Here is a 27,839-nt window from a genome sequence, read left to right on the forward strand (position 1 = left end):
TTGCAGTGCTTATAATGCAACGTGTCTCATTAATCATTTCGTTAAAAGGTAATTAAGATAAGAAAAAGATGAAGGATCATGTTATCTTATGCTCCCATGTGAATTGTTTCCACGCACTATCCTTTCTTTCCTTTGTCCCCAAACCATTCTCACATGTAGGGTATATGCCTCTTCTCTCTCTCTTTCTCTCTCTCTCTCTCTCAACATCTAATTCTATGTGTTTTTATTCATTTATGAAATAAACATACCATAATACACATTTATCATTTATAATCGTAAGAGTAAAATATTTAAAAAAATTATTTTTTTATATTTTTAAAAAAACCAGAAAATAAAATGTAAAAAAAAAAATAAATTAATATAAAAAAAATTATGTTTCAAATATCATTTTTGTTTCTTTCCCGATATCTTCTTCTTTTGAAATTAATTAATTAGTTTTTAATTAAATAAAAAAGTATTTATCAAAGCTTAATATGATTAGAACTATCTTAATGGATGAACTTTATATTATTAATACAATATATATGGTTCTTTATTAGGCCTTGCCTTCCCCTCCTACCTTAATCATTATCTCAATCCTATACTTTTATTTTTTTTTTTGGTCATACCCCACCCTACAAATTAATACTATGTGCTTACTATATACCTACAAGTTATAATAATAGACTTCACACATGCATTTATGCCCTTAACCACTTCATAGCATTGCAATTCAAGCTAAGTGATAAAGATAACAAATGCACCCTAAGAAATTTATTGCATCGTAAAAAGTTTGGTACTAAATTAGTTTATGTTAGTTTATGTTAGTATATTTTGTTTATTAAATTATTGTATAGGGATAGAAGTTCTCTAATATATAGTATGACACAATTTTAAAGGTATGAAAAATTTGTTGCCTTATATTAAAAATTGATATGTACTGTAAATATATATCCATCGTTAATATAATATCCATATTAATTATATATATATTAGATAAAACTATAGTGATAAAAATAATCCTAACATCCAACATTTTTCCATCAATAACTTTCTTTGTATGTATATAGTTCTATTTCATCTTTATTTATCAAAACGAGTAAAATTGTAAGGATTAATACGACTGTAAAAAAGTCTAACTGAACCGAGTCAGACATTTGAAATTTAAGTTTGACTAATGAAAATAGATTGTTCAAAATTGAGTCTTTTATTTTTATTATAAGTTAAAATTTACATTTTTTTTAAAAATAACACAAGTTTGATTCGCTATTTAGTAAAATTATTACTTCTTTATTTTTTTTCTTCTACAGCTGATCAAATTCTGTTAAATTATGGTTTTAATTTAGTAAGTTTAGTATTTAATAAAAAGTTTAATATTTAGATGATAGCATGCAAATAAAAATACCTATTTATGTACAAGAGAGCCTAACATTGTGTTTGGATATATGCGTGAGTTCTGCTTACATATTTTATGTGTTTTACCCAATATCAACCCAGAAAACTTTTAATTATTTACGATTTTATTACTGTATATATTTATATGGAATTATTTTGGTCAACCAACGTAAAATGATGTCATTATTACCATATTTTACACTAATATGTTAATGTACATATAATAATGTTTGTGAATATAAATCTATTTGACATGTACGTAAACAATTTTTTAAGATAGATTTTCAATGAAATTGAACCATATGTTTTTATGTATCTACAATTGCAATTGGATTGTATGAAATTTAACTGTGATAGTTGCATTCCTTTCATACTCCACTTTAATCATTACAATAAAATATAAATTTTAAATATTTATGTCAACTAAATTGTAACGTTATTTTAGAATCGATTAAGTCATTGTTACGTTAATCTTTGAAAATGAAAAGTCAAGAAAATGTAAAATTACTTTTAAATTGTTTATTTAAAAATATATTTATATTAGCATTAGTTTAACACACTAATTAAATTAAAATAAATATTAAAATTAAATAAAATTAGTATGACTTATTAAATGATAATTTTATTTATTTTTAATTATGTAATTAATGTTACTTAATAAACGATAATTAAAATAAATATTAGAAATGAATAAATTAGTGTGACATAAGGGATTTAACTAAACTAAGTTAATTGATAAATAAAAAAATATTAAAAATAAATAATATTAGTGTCGTTAATTTTATTTTATTTATAGTATTTACTTTTATTTAAGCTAGAGTCGACATTAAATTATATATTAATTCTAAATTTGTGTGTTTCTTTGCAATTAATATGAACTATAAATAATGTGTGTATAATCACACTTATTTTTTTTATTTATATTAATAAATTTTCTCGCACTTATCTTTAGAGACCCAATTTGGAAAAAAAAATAAGAAAGATATTTATTTGAAAAAACTCAACAAAAATAAAGAACACGAAAGTGGTTTAACCGTTATTATATTAGCGTTCGCACAACACACTATTGTTTGAAGTTCACCTGTTTAGCGTCTATGTTGGAACGGAAAATTGAAGCTCTAACATTAATTTTCCCTCAGTTACGTTAACTTTTGGCTAGTTTGCTTGTAATGAAAAGATACTTTGGATGTGAAGTTAATTTTTTAATTCATATAATTATAAAAGCTTGGTTTACTAAAAGGTGTAAAATGAAAAAGATATATGTAATTTATAACGATAGTTAATGGTAGATAGAGAGATCCAATAAATATAATTAATTGTAGGTAGAAAGATCTCGAAAAAAAAAATTGATGAACTAAAATTACTTAATTTAAAACTATAGATACTTAACTTCAGAAATCAATTCATAGCTAATATAAATTTTAAAGAATACAAGTTATCCTTAATTGACTAAAACTTCTAGAAACTAGCTTATTATCTAAATTTAAATGATTAAAAGTACTTTATTTGTTCACTTATTTATATATATATATATATATATATATATATATATATATATATATATATATATATATATATATGGGTTTGTTAACGCGCGTATGTCTGTTTTTCAGTTGGTACGTTTTAGCAATGTGTATCGGGTTTTAGTAGACAAAAATACCCTTATATTTACTCACCCGTCTCATTCCTCTCAACCCTTTTCTCTTTCATCTCTCTCACTCCAACCTTTTCTCTTTCATCTCTCTCACTCCAACCTTTTCTCTGTCATCCCTACTGTAGTCCTAATTTAAAAAATCAGAAACACAATTTGCCTGTGTAAAGAGTTGAGTTATTGACATATTCACCTTGAGGCAAATGTTCATTCAAGATCTATTCAATTTCACCATCTTGACTAACCTCTCTAATTTCATCATCTGCATATGTTGAACCATCATCTCTAATATGCTTTTGAAAATTAGATAAAATTATATACGACAAAAGTTATAAAATGAAAACTCATTATAAAATCATTTTTTGTAAGAAATTGTTTAACAACGAGTGTTTCTGATTTTTTCCAGGCCAATTACCAATTTCTTTGATGTCATTATGCTTGTGAAAATTAGATAAAATTAGATAAGACAAAAATTATAAAACGAAAACTCATTATGTTTAACAACCAGTGTTTCTGATTTTCTTTTAGCTGCTGGGGCTAGCATAGGATGACAGAGAAAATGTTGGAGTGAGAGAGATGAAAAAGAAAGGGTTGAGAGGAATGAGGGACGTGAGCAAGGGTTTAGGGATTTCTTTTTTTAGTTGAGAATGAAAATTATTAAAATACCTTTAACTTTAAAACTTAGAATCCATGATATATAAGGGTATTTTTGTCTACTAAAACCCGGTACACATTGCTAAAATGTACCAACTGAAAAACAGGTCTACGCGCGTTAGCAAACCCCATATATATATATATATATATATATATATATATATATATATATATATGTGTATATATATATATATATATGTGTATATATATATATATATGTGTATATATATATATATATATGAATTTAAGTCTAATTCAATTTTATAAAATAGGTTTGTAAAGTAAAGTTTACCTCCATTTATATATTATAAATTAGTCTTATTTTTAGTTGAGTGAGACTTTCAATAATTATCTCATGAAGTATTTAAATTATTATATCTAAATTAAAGTTTAAAACTTTATCACCTTAAAAGACTTCTAAGGAGGATGGAAGGAGAATGTCTACATAACTTATAACTTCAAAGCACTATGCATACAAAAACGATGTATTCTCATTCCTGCAGAAATTGCAAGGCTCTTGGGAGAGCTACTCTGCACATCACTATGAGGAAGAAGGCTCGAATTTTCTGATGAAGAAAACTTCGAAGCAACTTTGGACTTTACTACATCAACATCACTCTTCCAACTTCTGGATCACATGTAAAAGGGTGTTGCTGAGAAATCCCAGATATAGATAGGATATATAAGAATCTAAGTGCGATTTGAGTTTCATACTAAGTAAATATATAAAATATTAAATAGCATATATTAAAAATAAATATAAGTTCATTATTTTAAGCTTTTAAATTGAAATTAGGATTACAACTTCTTATATAGGTTTACTCGTAATAATTCATTAATGTCTGATATACAAGAACATGTCATGAAAGACGTTTCCAAGTTTTATAGATTCTGAAGCTTGAGTTTTTTTACAACATTTTCCTGCAGAGCTTGTTTAACTTTTAAATTTGTTTCTCAATCAAGATTTATGGTTCAATAAGCAAATTATATCGTCATAACTTGATGAAAGTAAAGATTAGATCAGCAGAGAAAGATTCATGCTTTACAATTTTACAATGTCTCCAACTTTCAAATCCTTTCGTTTAGAACAAAAACACCTTCTATGTGATGCATTTTTCTGTTCTTCATATCTATATCCTGATATCACAAGCCTATATACGAGACTTAAAATAATTAATTGGAGCATAACAAAACAATCGAGAGAAATGTAGAATTGTCTGGTAAGGAAAAGTTGACAAAAACAGATACAAAATGAGAAATACTAAAAAGCAAACTCTTAAAAATTCTTTTGCAGCAATTGAAGTGACAATTATTATGTCACTGACACATTTTTTATGAAATGCTTAGCACTTGAGTATCTTCAGTAGGCATATTTCACAAATGTTTAAAAGGAAAGACAATTAGCTCCATCAGAGGAATACATTCGTGAAACAGTTGTTTTCAAAACTTCATGTAGAGGATTTATTACATTTCCTGCATGCAATAAAAAACATCAAAGAAATATCACTTTTTTCCTTTCTGTTGGTAACAAAAACAAGACAATTATATAAATAGATATCCATTTCCAAACTTGCTGATTTAAAACAAAAAGAAATCTATAAAGAATACTACACGACTTCTGCTTAAGTCTGAGAATACTGAAGATGAGTTATGCCCCTTGCCCAACTTCTGTTTCAAGTCCAACTACATTAAATCTATTATCATAATTTCTTATTGGAAAAAGAAACTTCAATAATCTGAAAGCATTGTTTCATATCTCTCAACTTAGTCAGTATCTGAATTCATAACAGCTACGCTCTAATTTTCAGTATAGTAAAAGATAGGAAGCGAGCATTGGAAAAGGGTATGAAGTTGATATCCAACCCCTCAAAAGTCATAAAAGAATTCTTGAAACAACTTCATATGCTCTGGTGGTAGGGGGATTGCCAAATACAAACTGCCATCATTTCCTGAGCTTGGAGTTGAGTGTTAGCCCCTCGTGCGGAATCCACCCAGGTCTCATGAAGATTGGTCTCCCCAACCAAAGTCAGCAGCATCATAGATTGGATACTTAACCCAGCCATTGATACCAACATTTGGACTCCCAAAAGTATGTGGTCCATGAACCAGAGCACTTGGATCAAGCTGTAGCTGTAGATAGTTAAGAGCTCACCTCAAATATTCGTTGTCCATTCTCATTATTGCATTGTGGATTTTGTTTGCAGCATACCATGTAAGTTTTGATACCAGATCCCCTACCACTGCTGTGGGAATAGTGGAGATGAGATTGCCAAGGTAACCAGGAGGAAGAGGAGGTTGCAGCCTTGACCTTCCATCAATTGGAATATAGAGTCTGCTTTCTTGCTCATCGAGAAAGCCTCTTGCTTTGCACACACTTCTCCATATATGTGCTGCCAACATCTCATAAGTGGTATAGTTGATTGTGTTGCCATCTTCTTTGGACTTGGCCTTGAGGATGTTGAGTTGGTCACCACACACTTTTAAAATAGAAGCAACCACATTAGTGTTGGTGGTGGTAGTAGCAGTGGTGGTGCTAATGACGGGTCATGAGAGCTGGTATTCATGGTGAGGAAAGGTTGAGGTAGGTCCCTGGCACGAAGTAGGATCCTGTCAATAAATGGAGGAACAGAAATGTCGATGCCACGAGCCGCATTGGACCATGCATTGATGAAGAGAAGACCCGATGCTCCATCTGCTACAGGTGTTGCGTATCAACACCTAACGAGACCCCTCCAAATTTGAAATATGTTACCTGAATACATGAAGTGTAGTGCAGTAAATATGAGTTTTATGTTATCCTTGAAAAAGAGAAAGAAAAGGCACGCACCTGTAATACCACTATCGGATATGTTTCAATGCCAGCAGAATAATCCACCGCGGGAATAAGGTTACGATGGTGAAAGGTGTGAGTGAAGTTGTCCATGGCAACGGTTGCATGAGCCTCAACGAAAAGTACACCCTGACCGTCACAATAAATCTCCACGCAGTGGTCTTCACTGTGACGGGCGACCATTGGGTAGAAAAGGACGAGGGTTTTACTGAGAACTTCTTTCAGAATGTTGGCATTGAAGAAACTGGAAGCCCCGTTTGATCTGTATAAATAGACGCTGGGATTGAGGTAATTCCTCACCAACAAATCTATGAGTTCCACAACACCTTCCGCAGTGTCGCCTCCGCAGGTTGCGCCATTATCGACTCCTTCACACCAATAGTCATCAATCTCAGCTGACAACTGCATGCCACCATTTTCATGCAAAACCAATACATTATATATAGCCATAATATCCCTGGCTACAAATATCATAATTCAATCAATGCTCTCACCAACTTAAACTTTCAACCAACTTTCTAAATCAGTACTACTTGTTATTTATGATCTCCATTGTGGCACATGGTTTTGAAATGTGTTATACGATATCTTCTTATTTAGAACGCAACAGTTGATATTGTAAATTGGAATGATTATCTTGGGTAGATGTAAAAAGTTGTTTTTAGTTATTGTTGTTGTTGAATATGTTTCTGGATTTCCTAAGATTTTATTCCCATTACTTTTCTTTTCTTCCGTCATATTTTCTTTTCACTCAAATGATACAATGCATATAGATTATCGTATTAGCAACTTGAAATTCATCTTGTATTTAAGCTTTCATAAAATTCTCTTGAATTACAGTCTGACACGTTGCCTCCATCGTCAAGATATAATGTCATTAAGTATTAGAAATTCATTTTCCCCATATTTATTAGTACTACTATTTGCAACTGCGGAGAAGTAATGGCTAAAAGACACAGAAAAAGGAGCTAACGAGCGAGCAGAAGTTAATCACCGCCCAACCCACAACTCTGCTGCATCTTTATTACCCAGCATCTCAACTCTATATGTAGACCCCATTTCACACCTAGGACTATTTTCTTAATTTCTACTTGCGCTAACATGGAGGTGGAGGCCTGCATTCAATGTGAAAAAAAAAATACAGGACAAGGTAGATCCCCGGCACAGAGCAGTGTCCTGGCGATGAATGGAGGGAAGGAAACAGTACTGGTTTGTGAAGAATTCATGGGAAATAACGAGGGTGAATCTGGCTATATTAGGATGAAGTGTGATACAAAGGATAAAGATGATGCTTGTGGCATTGCCATGCAGGCTAGCTACCCTGTCCAGCATTAAGCAGTATATCATGGAGGCTAATTGACTTGCAATACAATAATTATGGTTGTCGAAGGAATGAAATATGTGTCAGTTCAAAAAAGTATAGCACTAGGAAAAAAGAACTTAGCTCCACAATACAATAATTTCAAAACAGAAATAAAAATACAAGAAAAGCGAAGTTAAAAACTTACAAATGCCCTTCACGTCCTCTATAGTCTTCTTCTCTCATTGCGCATTGCGTGGAACCCTTTCCTGTCCCCAAGATCCATCTTAGTAATCAACCTACCTGTAAACCAGTAAGCCCAACAAAGGACCACCCAGTACCAGTGATAAGAATAAGTTTTAAGCGTTGGAGCCAGGCGAAAGTGAAGTTAAGCCATATTGAAGTCAAAAATTGAACATTCTGCGAAAAAAAAGAAGAAACTGGAACAATGCAGCACAAATTAAGAGGACAATGGATGCGTATACGTATGAAGGATGGATGGTGGTTTGGATGACTAGATATGTCAATAAAAAGTCAAACGAAGATGAGAAAGTGAGAGAACTTTCCGCGCAGCTGAAAGAAATGAACGCAAATGCTATGGCGATAATGTTGTCCAAAATAAGGAAGAAATAATTGTTTTTTTATGCCCATAATCCATTGTGACATATAATTGATCATTGAAAACCATAATCTATTATAAGTGTCGTAATCAATCATTAAACACCATAATCGATTATGGGAGTATTCCTTTCTCGCTTTTTTTATTATAATAATAATAATTAATTAAAAGATGATATCAATTTAATAAATAACAATAAATAAAATTATTAATAACAAAAAAAAAACTCTAATTTCTTTCCAACCAAACAATTTTTTTTCACTTATTTCTTACCACTTTCTCTTTCTTTCATTTTTTTTCTCCCTTTCTACCAAACGAAGCATTAGTTACCCTGTGACTGATTTCAATATTCTAGTGGGGTACAGAATAACCGAGTTATAATTTGGCTAAGTAGGAATATTAATTCCACAATTCAAACAAAAAACCAAGTTCTACAGAATATGCTCACCCCTTTCCATGCTTTGACTTCATAGATTATACACCCAAATGTTTTACAAATTCAAGATCCTCGTGCTGCATTGCTCTGCCACAAACCGTGAGATGATCTTCCAGCAATGTCATTGAGAAAAGAACACTGACACCATAAAAGTCACAAGTCTTTGCAAGTCACTCTATCGGCATTAAGCATTGTACTTGCGCCTCTAAATTTAACAGCTAAGATTTAAGTGCTGCAAATCTATGTCTCAACGCACAAGCTATCTTCCACTCATTGATACTGACCAAACCTTCAATAATCTTCTGTCTGACCGCTATATATGGTATGAAACCTCTTTCTGTCATCCCTGTTGCAACCTTTGCAGCCAAAACATACTCACATTTCTCCAAGCACCCTTCAATCACTAACTCATAACTCTCAAATCCAACGGAGTTACCCTCTTTCTCCAGGAACTCAATAATCTCAACAGCATTCCATGTCTCCCTGTTTGCCCGTAATGCTGCCAATAATTTCACTAGTATTCCCTGTCCTGGGGTTAAACCATATTGCACCACCATTTGTTTCAACAAATCCTGTGCCTCTGCAGTCTTTCTCACTCTGCTCATTGCACCAATTACCGTGCCATAACTATTTGAATCTGGAATGCATCCAGCCCCACCCATGCCATTAAGGACTTTAACAGCTTCCGGTAGTTGGTCAACAGCACAGAGAGATGATAGTAGATAATTACAAGTTCCACAATCAGGAGTATACCCAATTGTTTGCATCTGAAGTAAAATATCATCAACAGATTGGGACAGACATCGCCGCTCCAACCAAGCTGATGAGAGGAGAACACGAGTTTGAAGAACAGGAACGCAACCAGATCGTAGAGTCCGTTGTAGGATAGCAAGTGCAAGGGGGAAAGGATGGGAGCTTTGAAGAGTGTAAGAAAGAAGATAGGAATAAGCTAGCTGAGGCTTGGAACGTGGTCTGATAGGTATAAAAGATTGCAAAATTTCATCAACAATTTGTACTTGTACGTTCTGAGGAAATGAAGAAAAGAAAGAAAAAGGATTTGAATTTTGGCACGACTCCAAGGAAATGAAAAGGTCAGGAATTTTAACATAGTTTTTCGCTTCTACTTCCTCTCTCACAGCCTGCCCAAGATTTTGCAATGAAGACACTGAATGAGCTGAAGGACATTGGCTCAGAAAAGGCCGGAAGTGAAGAAGAAACCTATGCTGCACTGTTGCTCTTATTACCATTCTGGATCAACTAATATAGTGTCGGAGCACCTTCTGGCATGAGAGAAATGAAACCTGAGGAAATTAGCAGAAGAATACTTATCACTTTAATAGGGAAAAAGGGTGTGAGGAAAAAACAAATTGATAGATGTGGCTAAGCATTCACAAAATAAAATATAAATAACTTTTTCAGTATGCTTTACAGAGCAGTGCCTTTACACTGGGGGCATGAAACAAGGTTTCACTAGAAACTACCAACTCAACATTAAGGGCGGTTAAAGAAAGAAGTGAAATTATTAAACCACAAAATTGTGGCTAGTCATCCTCACATCATGACCAAAAAGCCAACATATCTGTGTATCAATGTATAGAATCCAAGATGAAATTAACGGATATAAACATACAATGTAACGATTAACAATAAACATATAACTAGGTTCAAAATAGCTCTCCTTGGAACATGGAACTGAAATAAATTAGCTAAACGTAACAATATCAGACAACAATAAAGTATTTAAGGGTGTTGCAAAGGAGGATCGGGTTGGATACCCGTATGTATAACAAGTTGTAAATGGTAAGTACAAGGATGTATGAAGTAGTCAAAGATGACATGATGGTAGTTATAAAAATGGCAATAATGTCAGCAAAGAATGTGAGTAAATGATTTAAAAAATAGACCTTTTATTAAAGGAAAACATAAAGTAAAAAAAAATCAACATCTTCATGCCAACCAAAATTTCATAATCTCATAATGAGTTTCAAACAGGGATTAACACAACCATAAAATTCATAACTTAGTATTACTTGTAATGAGCTTCTAAGAGTCTACGAGGTCAATGGGCTTTGTTGGGGCCCAAAAAGTTAACATGTGCAATCATTTTATCGAATAACTTGCACTCAAGTACAATCAACAAGCTTCAGTCCTGACCAAGTGAACCATCCCAATATTTGAATTCATCTTAACACTAGCAATTGTTTTCAAGCATTTCAATGAGTTACTTTTCTAAAGGAAAACAGGAAGGAAACAACACCTACAAATGTTTTGCCTTAGAGTTAAGTTTTTGAAAAGGAATACAACATTTACTTGCAGGAACTATTCCTAAAATACCATATTATATTTTGTGACATTTGCAGCTATATAAGTGTGTATTAATCTGGTTAATGGACATGTTTAAAGGATTGGAACTTGCCGTAACCGAAATCACGACAGTACAGCGAACTAAAAAAAGGTTTAAAAACGAGTTTGAAATCCTCACTATAGTTTATTCTAAAAGGCTATAGAAAATCATAAAGATAAATCAAGGTTTGTGTTAAACTGCTCTTTAGATGCTTAAATAGATCATTTTCACAACTATTGCCAATGAAAACTACTATTCCTTGACTTAATAAAGTCTTTCTGCTATAGCTCCAAAATGCAATCGGTAGCACAAAATTCTAGATGGCTGACATCTCTGGTAATTTTATATAATCAAATGGCCTCAAATTATTCTATGTTTTAATTTTAATAAAGAATAAACTTTATTATAATGACAATCAAGCCACATTATAGCATTAAACAAGCCTTTATTAACTTTATTGATGGCTTGAAATTGTTATTCTTGTCATCAAGCTTACAAAGGAAACTGATTTTTTCATCTGAGAGAACAGGAACACGATCAGAACACCCATCAATTCAGAGCCATTCCTCTTAAACCTCAGCATGAAACCAGAAATACAAAGTAATTCAACTCCTGGGTCTGCTTATTTTTATTAAACTAATGCATCTCAGTCTGATGGATAACAAAGAGATTCAGATTATGGATTCATTCAACTGGAGAAAATATTAACAGAAACAAGGGAAATAAGGGCCAGCATAACCACCCATAATAAGATGGTAAGATCAAGTGATCAATAAACTATAGTCTACTGACCTAATTCACTATTTTGGCAACTACAGGGTTCAAATGGGTAATTAAAGTCATAAATTGTAAACTTCTTGGATTTAAAACTGATTCAATAAAACAGTTCACTTTGGTATAACACACAATTGCATTCCACCTTCTTATTTACTGCTCCTACAAGTGGAGAGTATTTACAGAGAAGTTCATAAAAAAAATGAAGAATGAAGAATCAAGAGAATTACTTAAGAGCGAGGCAGATGTAAGAACTAGAGGATCAGATCCCTGAACCCCTTCATTGCCCCCTTCATTGCCAAGTTCTGTAATTGTCTCAAACACTTGACTGACTGAAAGAACTGCTCCATCTATGAAAACCAGGACAGCACGGCCTTTCTTTGCACCATCCTACAATAATCAAAACTTAAATTTAAAACATTGAAAGTTAAAGATGTTCACATCTTTCTATCCTCACATAGACAGCAAAATATTTTAGCATGAAAGAGAAATAAAAAGAATACAAAACCAGCTATGAAATAATCAAATGGACATACATACACTTTAACCGAAACAACACAACTATGAAACAATATCCACCCGCAAACTTGGAGAAACAAAACCAGCCATAGGATACAAGCCAAACAGAATATTAGTTCAAGCAATGTACTTCAGTACATTCTGCTCAGCAATGAAGTTAAACTTCCAGATATCTGCACAAAGTAGTACCTAATAATAACATTTTACTAAGCCAAACAACAAATCTAAAAGCACTCATATCAGAGACAGTTTCTTTGTCCTAATAATTTTCACATGCTAATGAAGTTTACATTTATAGTGCCCAGATAATTTCAGCAGCCAAATAGGATTTAACACTCTGCCCTACAGCTACACGGCCTATCCAATGTAAAACTAAGTCAGTAATAGGTTCCAGTCATTACACACATATCATATACATAACGTACAAGCAATGAGACCAATGAAACCCAAAACAGATTTGCACCACTTCAATTTCTAACCCAAACAGAGCTGTACCATTTCCGTTTTGCGTCCTATATTCATCCGACGCCTTAATTTCGAAGCTAAAACCACACATTCTTATAGTAATTAAAATATTCTTTTACAATATGAGGAACATTTTAATAGATTAAATTCAGTTCATTTTTAATAGATTAATCTTGGTACTTATATGAAAGAATTATCTCAAACTATTTTCATAGAATCAAATTATGAATATTTGTCTATGAAAGCTAAACTACAAGGATGGAAAGAGCAAAAACATCGCATCTACTGCCAACTGAATTCCGTCAAAACACTAATTACTATACTACCTCCAATCACAACACCACTTGATTCCAAATGGAAAATGAGATCAAAAATCAAATAATATATAGTTCAACACTTATTCAAAACGCAGATCACTTTGACGCACCTTAGGTTCAAGATTTCAGCTCGCCAAAAATCCTTCTCCTCCACTTAAAATGCTTAATCACGAAGAACTAATTGGGAACCCAAACCAAAATATTAATCAGCACATGAGGCTTCAATCAACAATGTTGGAAATGGGGCTTCAATCACTTACCTGGACGCTTCAAAAATCCACCTAGTACGAAATAAAACCCTTCGCCTCGCAAAGTCCAGGTTTTGCCACTCACTGGCCTCCCAATCGTGCCTCCCAACCACCACTCCGTCGCAGAGAAGGGAGCTGCATCGGTGTTCGCAGAGAAAGGGGCGACTCGCCCTACACTCTTCTTCGAACCCTGGCGTCGTTCGCATACATAGGCAGCGAACCTTTAATGGCGGCAGCCTTCAACGGCGGCGAGCGCAGTCTGATGGGATCCGAAGAAAATTGTGATTAAGCAAATAGGACCGCAGTTAACTGTTCTCAAAATAAAATAAGTTCAGTATTTTTGAACTATAAACTAGTTTTAGTAAAATTAGTTTTAGTAAAATTAGTTTGAGTTTTTTAAGTATAAAAAAAGTATGGATAAACTATAGTGTAGGTTTTTTAAATTAACTGTGCCGAGCACCTGGGAAACTCGCTTGACCTATGTCACATATGCTATGATTCTAGTGGAAGTAGGATAACCCTCACTAAAGAGAAAAATTTAGGACATTGACCCTAAGACTTTGTTTATTTAAATGGAGTGAGAAGAGAGTGATTCAATGAATTTAAGAAGATTTGAAGATAAATTTTGTTGTTGTTTATTTGAGTGGATGTGGAGGTAAGTAAGAGTGGATTTGAAAATAAAGTTTGGAAGAATTAGTATAGGATTTGATTGATGCGATAGATTAAAAAAATTTACTTCGAAATCCACTCTTACTTACTTCCAAATTCACTCAAATTGTACCGTATGGACCGGTCGGCGTACCGTATGGGCCGACCGACCAGGCAGCAATCCCGAGACTCAACCAGCGTTTCTCCCATCTTACCCTTAATAGCATGGGAGGGCGGTCGCTCGCGTAGAAATTCACTTCACACGCTATCATCTGACCGACCGTTCAATACCGGACGACCTATAAGCCAAGTGGTTAAGGTAAAGGATTAAGGTAAATAAGGATTAGAGTTATTGGGCTGGAGTTGGGCCGTGATTAACTTTCACAAATCCCAAGCCCATAGCAAAAAACTATAAATACAGGTTAGAGGTGAGTGGTAGCTAGGTTGCATTCACTGCGCATTTATTACTGTTTCATAGAAATCGCCATGAGTTTTCGTACTGACTTTGGCATCGGAGAATCTTTGACAGGTTCCCTCCGGACGGGCACGAGTGGACAGAGGAGTCGGACGCGAGACCGGACGACAGGCAGACAAGAAGACAAGTTGTGGAGGCCTTTGGTAACTTAGTCTCCAAATAACCGAAACACAAATAAACAACAACAAAAAATTATCTTTCAAATCCATTCAATCACCCTCCCCAAATTCATTCAAATGAACAAAGTGTAAAGTCGATTAGCTTAGAACACAGCTCGATAGTGTGGTCGAAAGGAGGGAGAAGGTAGTGATGCGAGTAGAGGCATGCAAGTGGTCTTTTCCTAAGTTTAAGTCTTGGGGCCTTATGTATTATATGTGTCTGTATTATATGTGTCGATCAGTACATATAACACGACAATCGTTTGGGTAGGAAGGAAATCGATGGATCATTATTAGAATTAGTTAAATATCTAATTAATCTAAATAGGTTAGTAATTAGGTTTAAAGAAAATTGAGATATAATTAGGTTGATCCTAATAAAAAAAATCAATAAAAAAACTAGAAATACATATAAAAAGTATGATTATTGGGACTTTTATTGTGACATTAAATGCTTTATGGATCCAACTTGGACTGACTTTAATATGAGAACACTTGTAACATGTATCCATGATTTGTTGGTGAATAGATTACTCCAACACAGAAAGAACTACATTGAAATACACAATACAAAAATTATTTTAAGTGAAATTTCACCTCTACACCTGAAACACCTCCAATTAACTCCACTACCTTATTTTGAATGTCTTTCCTTCACTATCACTTTTCTCTGTTATAACTTGATTCCCATTAAATCCATTACCGTAATCAACATTGAACCTAAAGTCTTAATCTGTATTTGAACTTGTTGCTCAATCGTCATTGAGTCTAGCATCATAAAATCCTCTAACCTTAGCATAAGACTAAAATACCTTATTCCGAAATGACCCAATTGTCATTTGTACCTCACACCACAAAAGTAATGAAATCATTTTAATAAATATAATATATTATGTACTATTGATGTAATTTTTATCTGATTAACTAAGCAACATCTGTTAGGTTCGTTAATCAAGAACCTAATGTACTCACTTCTCTTCACTCAAACACAACACAAGAGTACTGAAAACAATGATTCTTCATTCATCAAACAGTCAAAGATACAATGCAGAGAGCTTAACCTCTCCCGATCAGGATACACGTTCCTGACAACCAATAGTATTTACTTCGCTAACCCCTCAACCTACCCTCTCAGCCCCTATATACAAACCTCCTAACTACCCACTCTAACTGCCTTGGCAGTTAGGTTGTGCCGGTATGTGTACCTGTTTTCCTTCTACTATATACCAGTAGAGGCCTATCAATACCCCCCTCGCCTAAAACAACCTTGTCCCCAAGGTTGAATTCAGGATACTGTTCCTGAATGGTAGCCACATCTTCCCAGGTCGCTCCCTCATGGCCTCCTTCTTGCCACTCTATCAGGACTTGGGGGACTGCAACTTCACCCAACTACCGTTGCCTCCTGTCCAAAATTCGCACAGGCCAAAACATGGGCCCCTCGACTTGCAGCTCCCTCGACAATTCCTTTTCCACTCTGTGCTCCCCCACCGCTTTCTTTAACTGAGACACGTGAAAGATCGGATGAATCCTAGCTGTCTCGGGCAACTGTAGACGAAAAGCAACCTTGCCCACCTGTTGTAACACCTAGAAAGGCCCAAAATAACGTGCTGCAAGTTTAGGATGTAAACGTGTTGGCATGGAAGTCTGCCTGTGGGGCCTGATCCGCAAATAAACCCAGTCGCCCACCTGAATATCCGCTTCCCTCCTCTTTTTATTTTCCTGGTGTACCATAGCCTCCTGCGCTTGCTTAAGATGTTGCTGCAATTGCCGCAGCGCTTCATCACGATTAATCAAATCCTGCGCCACCGTTTCAACAGTTGTTTCCCCTGGAATAAATCGACTCAACGCTGGTGGGGAACGTCCATACACAATCTCAAAAGGGGAACATCTCGCTGCAGCCTGATAATTGGTATTGTACCAGTACTCTGCCCAAGGTAAAACCGTCTTCCATCCCCTGGGTTCTCGGAACAAAAACACCTCAAATACCCCTCAAGAATCCTATTCACCACCTTTGTTTGACCATCCGTTTCTGGATGGTATGCTGTACTCATTTTGAGCTGGGTACCCTGCAGTTTAAAGAGTTCCCTCCAGAATATACTGAGAAATAGAGGGTCCTTATCACTTACAATCGATGTAGGAATCCCATGTAGTCGGACTACCTCTTGAGTGAACGTCTCTGCCACTGTACGTGCTGAATAAGGATGTCTCAACGCGATAAAGTGGCCATACTTACTCAATCTATCTACCACCACTAAGATAGCGTCAAAGCCGTGAGACTTGGGCAGCTTAACAATAAAATCTAGGCTCACCTCCTCCCAAATAGCCTGCGGAATGGGCAGTGGTTGTAATAGCCCTTGGGGTGATGCAGCCAGATACTTATGTTGTTGGCAGATCACGCACGCAGCCACAAATTCGGTCACCGTTTTTTTCATTCCCACCCAATATAAGGATTGAGCGATTCTCCTATATGTTCGAAATACTCCCGAATGTCCCCCAGTGTTGGTCACGTGAAATTCAGCTAACAATCTAGGAATCCAGCTGGATTTGGCCGACAAAACCAACCTCCCCTTATAATGCAAGCGGTCATTCTCCAATGTATAGGCCGCGTGTGTATTCGGATCCCTTCTTACATCTTCGATGATCCTTCTGAGTGTGTCATCCGCCTCTACTTCCTTCAAAACGTCTTGGAAATCATGCCAATAAGGTCGGGATATAGTGCTCATCTCTAGCTCCTCCACATCCCCTTCACCCTTTCTAGACAAGGCATCCGCGACTTTATTTGCACTCCCCGGTTTGTACACTATGTCAAAATCATAGCCCATCAATTTGGCTATCCAATTCTGCTGACTATAAGTTGTAATCCTCTGCTCCAACAGATATTTAAGGCTGCGCTGATTTGTATGCACCACAAACTTTCTCCCCAACAGATACGGCCTCCAGTGTTGAATGCCCATCACCAAAGCCATTAATTCCTTTTCATAAATGGATTTTGTCAGAGATCCTGTTGACAAAGCTCGGCTAAAAAACGCAATGGGCTTCCGGTTTTGCATCAAGACCGCACCAACACCTCCCCCTGAAGCATCGCACTCAAGGTGAAACTCTTGAGTAAAATCAGGTAGTACTAAAACTGGTGCAGATGTGATAGCGGCCTTCAGGGCTGCCATGGCTGTTCCGGCTTTCTCCGTCCACTCATACTTCCCCTTTTTTAACAACTCAGTTAATGGTCTGGCTAGCTCCCCATATCTCTGCACAAATCTTCTATAGTAACCGGTCAAACCCAAGAAGCCTCTCAAAGCTTTCAAGTTTTTCGGTGCTCCCCATTCTACGATTGCCTTAATTTTATCTTGGTCCATTTCCACCCCCTGCTCCGAAATCTGATGACCCAGATAATGGACCCGTCGCTTTCCAAACTCACATTTCTTTGGATTTGCAACCCACCCGTGCTGTTCCAGTAGCTGCAACACCATCTTCAAATGCGTCAGATGTTCGTTCCAAGTGGAGCTGTAAACCAGAATATCGTCGAAGAAGACGAGCACCCACTTCCTCAAATAAACTGCCATTAAATCATTCATCGCACTTTGGAAGGTGGTCGGCGCATTTGTTAGCCCAAATGGCATCACCAGAAACTCGAAGTGGCCTTGGTGGGTTCGGAAAGCCGTCTTCGAGATATCCGCGACGCCCATCCTTATCTGATGATAGCCGGCCTTCAAATCCAGTTTGGAGAAATATCTGGCCCCCTTGAGTTCATCCAGCAATTCCTCAATAACTGGGATCGAAAATTTATCCGGAACCGTGGCTTTGTTCAGAGCCCAGTAATCCACACAAAACCGCCAGCTCCCGTCCTTCTTCTTTACCAAAATGACTGGACTTGAGTACGGGCTCTGACTGGGTCTTATAATACCCGCTTTCAGCATGTCTGCAACTTGCTTCTCAATCTCTTCTTTCATTAGATATGGATATCTATATGGCCGGACATTTATAGGATTTGTTCCTTCTTTCAGTACTATTTTAAGCTCCAAATTACGACTAGGAGGCAACCCTTCTCTCTCCTGGAACACGCGTCCGTGGGCTTGCAGAACAGCTCGTAATTCCACTACCTGTGTCGCTGTCAAATCGCGCGCCACCTCACCCCCTGTTTCCTGTTCCATTACACCTAACTCCCATACGAGCACCCATGAGTCACCATCCATTATCTTCCATAATTCTCTGGGTTCCACCAGTTGTCGAGATAAGGTGGGGTCCCCCCGAATAGTTATCTTCTCGTTCCCCACTCCAAACCTCGTCGACATCTCCCTCCAATTGATCACCACTTCTCCTAGTTTAGCCAACCAGGCAATTCCCAAGACGACTTCCACACCCCCCAATTCAAACACATACAACTCTTCTTCCACCGTAGTGACGCCCAAACTTATTCGAACTTTCTCGCATCTCCCCCTTGTCACTTTCTTATGCCCATCACCCAAACTTACAGTATACGATGGCGTATCCATCACTGGCAGCTCCAACTCCTCAACCACTCTCCAGCTAATGAAGTTGTGACAGGCCCCACTGTCAATGAGGATCACTACTCATTTTTCCTGGATTAATCCTGTCAACTTCATCGTCTTTGGCGGCGTTAACCCCTCCGCGGAACATGCCGAGAGCTCCATCGATTTCGTCTCCTCGCCTGCGACTTCCTCCGATTCTTCCCCTCGTCCTCCGCCAACAATAAGACCCTCAGGTTTTTCTCTGAGCACCGATGACCTGGAGTGAAAGGGCCCTCACATTGGAAACATCTCCCTTCTGCCCTCCTTTTCAGGTACTCCGGGTATGGTAAGTTTCGTACCATTCTGCCTCCTCCTCCGCCTCCGATAATCGTATTCCCCCTCACGTTGGTGTTACTGGCCATTGACGACCCCTCCTGTCTGCTAGCTCCTCCTCCCTCTACCCCACTGGACCGACTTGCAGAGTTACTATCCCCGTCTCCCCTAACGATCGTTGAAGAAGCTCGTACACTCATCGGATTCACCCTTCCTCCGTGCCAGACTACACCCCGTGCGCGGTTCATTGCGTCTTCCACGTCCCTCGCAACCCTTACCGCAATCATGAAACCTTGGGGATCTTGGATTCGCACTTGCCCTTTTATCTCTTCCTGTAACCCAGCTAGGAAGAACCCCAATATCAACTCCTCCGATAACCCCTGGGTCTGTCCCAATAGCATCTCAAAGCTCCTAACGTATTCCTCCACCGTGCCTCCTTGCCTTAATGTGGCTAATTGTTCGTATACGGTGCCCCTAAACCCACCTCCAAAGCGGTTAATCAGTCCCGCCTTCAGACCCGTCCAAGAACGGTTCTTGGTCTTTTCTCTCCAATATTTGAACCAGTAACTCGCGCTCCCCTCCATACTGATGTACGCCAGTTCTACCTTATCTTCCTCTGCCACCTTTTGAATATCAAAGAATCGTTCTGCCCGGTTAATCCAGCTATGTGGTTCCACTCCTTCAAACGAAGGTAACTCGACCCTTTTTCGCCAGTTTTGGGGAATTCCCCCGTTGTCGTACCTTACTTGGTTCTCATTCACTGAACTGCTGCTTCCATCCGAGCCACCCCCTTGATTATTGTGGCCTCCACCCATCCCTTTTATCAGTTGCTGTATATCGCGCCTGATCGCCACTGTCTCCTCTTTGATTCCCTCCACCGTCATCTCCAAATTGTCCAGTCTTCCCTCCGTCTGGCTTCCCATGGATGATTCCTCTCCTCCTTGTATCCGGCAGGTCGGACCAAATGTTAGGTTCGTTAATCAAGAACCTAATGTACTCACTTCTCTTCACTCAAACACAACACAAGAGTACTGAAAACAATGATTCTTCATTCATCAAACAGTCAAAGATACAATGCAGAGAGCTTAACCTCTCCCGATCAGGATACACATTCCTGACAACCAATAGTATTTACTTCGCTAACCCCTCAACCTACCCTCTCAGCCCCTATATACAAACCTCCTAACTACCCACTCTAACTGCCTTGGCAGTTAGGTTGTGTGGCGGTATGTGTACCGGTTTTCCTTCTACTATATACCAGTAGAGGCCTATCAACATCTGATATTGGGGAAGTGACTCAAAAACTGTTGTCCTTTATGTTCATTCAAATATGCTTTAATTTTCTTTTGTCGTTTAAAATAATATATAATAACAATTGTCCTTGATAATTTTATTTTTGATTACTTATCTGGATTCCTGTAATTATATAGGTTGTTGATTGTTAAACTTTTGGTGGCTGTTTGTGTTACTTTATAATGACAGTCATGGAAGTAATCATAGAGGCATGTTCTTGAAATGAGGCAAATTAATAAGCTTTATAATTTGCTATCATCTGTCTAATCAAAAAGAAAAAATGTTATGCTTTTCTAAATGGAGAAATTACTAATACCCACAAAATCGTGAATCATATCAACTTTGATCAAATAAGACCTCACGGATGACTATAAACATATTACTAAAAGTTCAATATAAATGTTATTATAATTTGTTGTAGCTGAAATTAACTTTGTTTATTTGATTTATACAGAGAGTTTTACTCATTCAATACAATATAGTGCAATTAAGTTTTAAGAGAATAAAAACAAGCATGTTACTATACATAAAGTACAAATTCAATAGAATATCAAATTTTACAGTTTCTTTTTATATCAGTTTACAAACTTACATGAAACATTGAATCTTGTGTACAAAAGGTCTCCATTCAATAATTTCAATGAAGTAAAATTCTTATTATTCTTTAAAAGGCTAGATAACCTGTTACACAGCTATCCTGAAACTGGGTTGATTAGTAGTACACTTGTTTACAAGCAGATAGTTATTCCCAAATGTCAAATTGGATCACTTAACTCAGAAAGGCAAATTCATTTGTAGAATTTTTTTTCCTTAATTTAGGTTTTGATTTTTAAAACTGTATAAAAGTATTTTATTATACTGCCAAAATTCTACTATATTTGAATCTAATAAATAACAATTGCTGTTTACAGACTAATGATTCCAAATATTGCTTTGCAGATTGAAAGCTTAAATTTTCAGCTGGGACATGATTTGTCCCTTTTTATTATGGCAGATATATGTGCTGAGGTTGTCATGAGAAATATTAAAAAGTAATGTAGTTACCCTGCAAAACAGGGTTGAACTAAGTTTTTTTCATACTAAATCGTCATGTTAAAGCCCTGGTTATTGGAGCTGTTGCTTAAGGAAACTCTATTCACATGATGATGCATTCAACATGTTAAAGCTAACTTCAAGTGAGTTGGTCAGACGCGCATGAAAATTAAGCAAAAGAGTAAAAAATCACAAACTCCAAGACATAGGAGAATGTGAAAAGAAAGGCAAACCAAGAGGGAAAAAAGGTTGTAGAATCAAATGGTATTGTAGTTTTGCATTACTGAGGTTTACATTTGACTACCAGATACAGCTTTTACTTGGCAGTGATAGGAATCGTTCTCTTTTATTTTTGGAAAAAGAAAAGAAAAATCCTAGTTGCTTACAAATGAATGAAATCACAGTTGGTGCTCAATTATACTGCGCTGAATTACATATTATTAATGAATACATAGAATTATTAAAAGTCAAAAAGTTTGCTTTGCTGATGAAAATAAGAACACATTGGTGGGTCTTCAATAGTACTAACCACCCAATAAAGATGTGGATAGATCCACCAAGGCCAAGAACAGAACGTTGATTCATCATTTGATCAGTGTCAGGGTGACTTGGAAAATCAATAATTTTTTCCATACTATAGTGTCAAACTCATCCACCCACTTCCACTTTGTCCAATATTTGGAGTCTGTGTCGCTTTACGGCACCATAGTGCAACTTCATACCATGCTTTTGGTTTGGTAATGTCCAAACTTTCAGTTTTTACCATCTACTTTTCTTTTTCACCAATTGTAATTAATGATTCTCATTTGGAACATTATTTCTGCTGTAGCCATTACCCCAGCAATGCCTATCTTCTTTTGTTCTTTACAATAAAATATTTATCAGCTTTATTAACTATTCAAGTATCCAAAACATGACTAACAACTTTTAATGAAGTTTTTTTTATTGAACTACGTTTTTTTATCTTTGAAAATATGAGTGCATTCCATTCAGACTAACGTAATGTTGATAATGAATGCTTATGTTCTAAATACTAATTATTCACTCTCTCCCTTGTACAATACTTAACCAACAAACACCACTACTGCACCAAACAACTCTTTTGCTGCTCTGGCCTTCCCCTTAAAGAAACAGAAAGCCAAATGCAATAATGGACAAGATAAAAGAGGGTCACTAAAGTTGGTGCTGAGGGACTTGGCTTATTAAATGCTGATCATCCCTCCATTTCTTTTCAAAATTCAAATTGACCCTTCTAACCTTCTCACCCTTCTTTCTAACCATTTCTCTGCATTGTTTCATTTTTAGTTCCAATTCCTCAATTGAAAGAAGCTAAGCAACTCAAAGTCATGAGAGCAATGGAATGCTAAAGGGAGATTTCATGTGATGTGAGGTGAGGAAACCACAGGAACTTGAAAATGAGTACTGCAAGATTCATCAAGTGTGTTACTGTGGGAGATGGAGCCGTGGGAAAAACCTGTATGCTCATCTCTTACACCAGCAACACTTTTCCCACGGTATGGCAATGCATGATTTTTAGCTGTTTGAATGTCCTGTGCTTGGTCAATAGAAAAGTTCACTTTTTCTTTCTGCAAAAAAAACCAGGACTATGTGCCTACAGTGTTTGACAACTTCAGTGCAAATGTGGTGGTTGATGGAAGCACAATTAACCTGGGATTATGGGACACTGCTGGTATGTAACAAAACTTCTAGTTACTATATCACCAAGCAGTTGTATACTTTTACTGTAATGTGCATAGTTTACATATTTTGGTGAAAAGAAGGTTTTGTTCACTAAAAGTAGATATTGATGAAATTAAACTCCTTAATTCCTGATATAGCTACTGTTTTTCCATCCCTTACTCATTTACTGTAGCTTCATAAATTCAGGACAGGAGGACTACAACAGGCTTAGGCCTTTGAGCTATAGAGGAGCTGATGTGTTTTTGCTGGCATTTTCCCTCCTCAGTAGAGCCAGCTATGAAAATATCTCTAAGAAGGTTCTTCTACAAGCCTCTTAATTCTCCCTCTGTGATGACACATTTACACCTACTGACACATAACATCACAAATGTGTCTGTGAACTGTGATATGGTATAATTCTTGCCAATAGAATCTGACACTAGACCCATTTTATGCAGTGGATTCCTGAGCTGAGACATTATGCCCCAACTGTGCCAATTGTACTTGTGGGAACCAAACTTGGTATCAGCTAATACTATGAAAATTAATTCATATTTTGGTATTATTTAAGCTACATACAAGTTCATCTGTGCAATCATCTCTTAGTTAAGGTGATCTTATAATTTGCTGCAGACTTGAGGGAAGACAGGCAGTATTTGATTGATCATCCCGGAGCCACACCTATAACTACTGTCCAGGCAAGTCACTCATGTTCTATGTTCTAACAAAGACCATTTTCTTGTCCGTGGCACAGAATTTTTGTTTTTTTTTTCTGGTTTTGTTTTCAGTACACCTGAATGCTGTAAATGTTTAGCAGGGAGAAGAGCTGAAGAAGGCGATTGGTGCTGCTGTGTACATAGAATGCAGCTCAAAGACTCAGCAGGTTCTGATTTTTCAGTGCTTATAGATAGACAAAATTTTAGATACATTCTAAGCAAATTGCATTAAAAGGGTCCTCTTGCAGATTCAATATAAAATCGTACCAAATTGTTTAACTTACGGGATAATCGGTTAAGTTATCATAGGGAGATTGTTATAGCAGAACATGTACCAATTATAGTTTCAATATTGACCACATTAGGATATTCAAAACCAATTTGTCCACAGCATTTATTTTAGCCACTTTTGCACCATCTAACCAAGGACAAATATCTAGTCATCAACATATACTATGTAACTAATGGAGACAATACAATGTTTTAACAAATATATATATATATATATATATATATATATATATATATATATATATATATATATATATATATATATATCTCTGTGTGTGTGTGTAGAGGCTTAAACGGTAGAAAAGTGGTTCCACAAACAAAAGAGTATCAACTTCATTTTAATAGATCATTTAACCTAAAAAAGTCTCTATCAATGATAAAATGTATATATATACAGTGCAAACATTTTTTAACGTAACTGTATAGTAACCATAGCACTTTAGTCATTTTGCTGCAGATGTCAGACCACTCTTGTGAATTATTTTTGTTTTCTAAAATTTGTTTGTGAAATATCTTTCTCCAAGACATTGAATTTGGTAAACAATACACAGCATCATTTGTCTGATAGTGTATGGCATTATTAAAGTTAATTAATAATGTATCAACTTGTGCAACATGCTTGAAAGAAAGTACACAATTTTAGCCTAATCTGATGTCTATGCTGCAACATTTCAGAATGTGAAGGCTGTGTTTGATGCTGCAATCAAGGTTGTTTTACAGCCACCAAAGCCAAAGAAAAAACGAAAGAAGAACAGATCCTGCGTTTTCCTTTAATCGGAGTACATGTTTGATTTGCATCTGTAACATTCGTGTAACCTTCTTCTAAGTTTTCCTTTCTCTCTTTCTGCATTGACCTTTTGAAACAAATGTATTCCACCCTCTACCCTCTTTCCGTTTTCTCATATATTTTCTTGTTGGTGGATCCAAATGATGATCCAATGCACTCTACATATACAATTAAAGATAAATTTTGTGATGAGAAAGTATAATAATAGCATTAATCATCACTGCTGCGCCGCTCAACTTGTTTGTTTTTCTTAGCACTGTTCTCTCCTCTAACTTATGGTTAAACTTCCTATCATGACTTTTGTCGTTAACCGTTAATCAAATCCTTCACCAGCTGCAATAACCATAGTTGTGTACTACCTTTGTCATTTATGTTTAACCGGGACCAAAAAGTTAAGTAGCTAGAATCATTATTGATTTTCAAGTCTGAATTCACATAAAAAGCAATAACATCATGTCAAGTTATTGCTGTGATTGTTCCTTCTTAGTTATCAGTTATCTATATTGATTGAACTACTTATATATATATATATATATATATATATATAGGGAGGACCAGGTGCAAGCAAAGTCTACTTTGGTCTGGTTGGCATTGGTGTCTTGTACATCCTACATTAATTCATCATCAAAAGCTTACTTATTTAGGTACTAAAATGTCTATTACTTCTATCTTCATCATTCTTGTTCCCCACAAAAAGCAACCTCACTCACCAACTTATTTCACAACACATCAAAATGCAAGAGAATAATATATACATGCACACCAACTTGAAAACAATCCAACTTTTATATTATCAACTTTATCATCATTATTTTTTTCTTTCTATCATTGTATCATGAAATACAATATGAAATAGCAAAAAGAAATTTCAACTATACTCCTCAAATTTTTGAATTGTTATTTTACTTATTATTATTATTTATGATTTTTGTTTATCATGAATTGAATAGTCTTAATATTTGAAGACATAGGTTACTTTCTAGTTTATTTATAAAATATTGGCATTAAAATATCTAGATATATAAGATTTATCTATCTTTTGCATTAGTTTTTTGTATGGATGATGTCATTAACAAAGTTAATCCGCTAACATGACATACAAAATAACATATTGGTTGTCACCTTGTGAAATCAAATTGAGAATAAAATATCAAATGATATCTCACTCAATGTATCACATAAAAATACCTAACTCTTTTACAAATATTGAAATATATAAATCTTAATTACTCTAAGCTACAAAATTTTAAATGCTGATATATGGAGAATGAGCGGTGAAAATGATAGGGCCTGCATCATTATTTTTCATTTTCTTGTCTCTCTCATTTATTTTATACAAAAGTAAAAATATAATCTTTTTGAAAGAGCGTACTAACATCCAAGCGCCTGTAGCTCAGTGGATAGAGCGTCTGTTTCCTAAGCAGAAAGTCGTAGGTTCGACCCCTACCTGGCGCGATTTAATTTTATGTTTATAAATTGATTTTATTTTATTAACAATAAGGAATATATTAAATTATATTTTTATCCACGTAAATAAAAAATATTATAATAACTTTTACGTCTAAAAGAATCAGACTCTAACAAATATGATTGGTGTAACCAAAAGAATAAGCAGAAAAATGTTGTTCTCTCTGGCTGGATCAACATTGCGGAAAAGTGATTGTGACGAACTTGGATTTCAACTTGGAAGCAGGTTTTCGTGACACATCAATGGCTTAGCTAAGCTTTCTTTTTCGTCTTGAATGTGAAATGAAAATGATGAATATTTTATGATGAATCAATACCGTAGAATAGTAGTATTTTGAATTCAAAAGTTACGACCGATTCATGAAAGAAAAGTATAACACTATTATTATGCGATCAGATGGATAAAGTTTCTCCTTCTACGCGTCACAAAATGTTGCAGAAGTTTTCTATAGCTATGAACCTGAACTTAGATACGTAAATGGATTTACTTTTATATTAAAAAGAACGTATTAAAATAATATTATTTGTTTTTAATCGGTTTAATAGAGATACTAAATGTTTCAGTAGAGATGTGGAGGCCGAGATATAAACCTAACAAAACTGAACTGCTTCTCTTTACGTTGTCTGTCACAATGCTTCCTTCCTCTCTTTATGTTCTGTTCCTTGGGAAAAGGTGGGCTGGGTACCTACAAAGGCACTCCGACGCTCAAGTCAGAAAAGGGGTCACCTGAATCTTTTGGTTCAAAGTGATCAAGAAGAAGAGTAATTTCTCTCTCTTAATTTCTCTAAGGGGAAAACGTACCTTTTTTCTGGTGTGCTTTGTATATTTAAAACAGGAAAATAAACCGTTTACCTGGAAATCCGGACAGTTTACCGAAGTGGACTACTTGAAAGTTGTAACTGCTAGGTCGTGTTTGATACTGAGTCAAATACTTGCGTGATTCGTGGCGTGATTCGTGGCG

General features: G+C 35.8%; 3 protein-coding genes, 1 non-coding gene and 1 pseudogene across 5 annotated transcripts; 2 read left to right on the forward strand and 3 right to left on the reverse strand.

Annotated features, from left to right (window-relative positions):
* Positions 1-5,171: 5,171 nt before the first annotated feature.
* On the reverse strand, positions 5,172-8,923 carry LOC148196721 (shikimate O-hydroxycinnamoyltransferase-like; annotated as a pseudogene).
* On the reverse strand, positions 8,129-13,896 carry LOC148196722 (pentatricopeptide repeat-containing protein At1g06270-like). Of its 2 annotated transcripts, none has more exons than XM_088092787.1 (4): positions 13,544-13,894; positions 13,394-13,460; positions 12,213-12,372; positions 8,129-10,165 (listed from the first exon to the last, which is right to left on the reverse strand). In XM_088092787.1, the coding sequence occupies exon 4, from the start codon at positions 10,109-10,111 to the stop codon at positions 9,083-9,085; it is 1,029 nt and encodes a 342-aa protein (XP_087948913.1). In that variant the 5' UTR covers positions 10,112-10,165; positions 12,213-12,372; positions 13,394-13,460; positions 13,544-13,894; the 3' UTR covers positions 8,129-9,082. The 2 variants fall into 2 exon arrangements, with proteins under 2 accessions (XP_087948913.1, XP_087948912.1); XM_088092786.1 differs by having other exon boundaries at positions 9,083-10,144; positions 13,544-13,896.
* On the reverse strand, positions 12,145-17,535 carry LOC148196723 (uncharacterized). Its single transcript, XM_088093500.1, has 5 exons — positions 16,822-17,535; positions 16,499-16,711; positions 16,206-16,396; positions 13,721-13,790; positions 12,145-12,372 (listed from the first exon to the last, which is right to left on the reverse strand). The coding sequence occupies exons 1-5, from the start codon at positions 17,533-17,535 to the stop codon at positions 12,145-12,147; spliced, it is 1,416 nt and encodes a 471-aa protein (XP_087949626.1).
* Positions 17,536-23,120: 5,585 nt separating this feature from the next.
* Positions 23,121-25,639, forward strand: LOC148196724 (rac-like GTP-binding protein RAC2). The gene is made up of 7 exons (XM_088092716.1): positions 23,121-23,450; positions 23,539-23,626; positions 23,824-23,933; positions 24,075-24,138; positions 24,250-24,318; positions 24,438-24,499; positions 25,299-25,639. The coding sequence occupies exons 1-7, from the start codon at positions 23,352-23,354 to the stop codon at positions 25,395-25,397; spliced, it is 591 nt and encodes a 196-aa protein (XP_087948842.1). The 5' UTR covers positions 23,121-23,351; the 3' UTR covers positions 25,398-25,639.
* A 1,153-nt stretch (positions 25,640-26,792) lies between these two features.
* Positions 26,793-26,865, forward strand: TRNAR-CCU (transfer RNA arginine (anticodon CCU)). Its single transcript has one exon. It is a non-coding gene; the product is annotated as a tRNA-Arg (tRNA).
* Positions 26,866-27,839: the final 974 nt, after the last annotated feature.

Source organism: Vigna umbellata, chromosome 6 (genome assembly GCF_029865625.1).
Source record: "Vigna umbellata cultivar VRB3 chromosome 6, Vumbellata_1.0, whole genome shotgun sequence".
NCBI lineage: Eukaryota > Viridiplantae > Streptophyta > Magnoliopsida > Fabales > Fabaceae > Vigna > Vigna umbellata.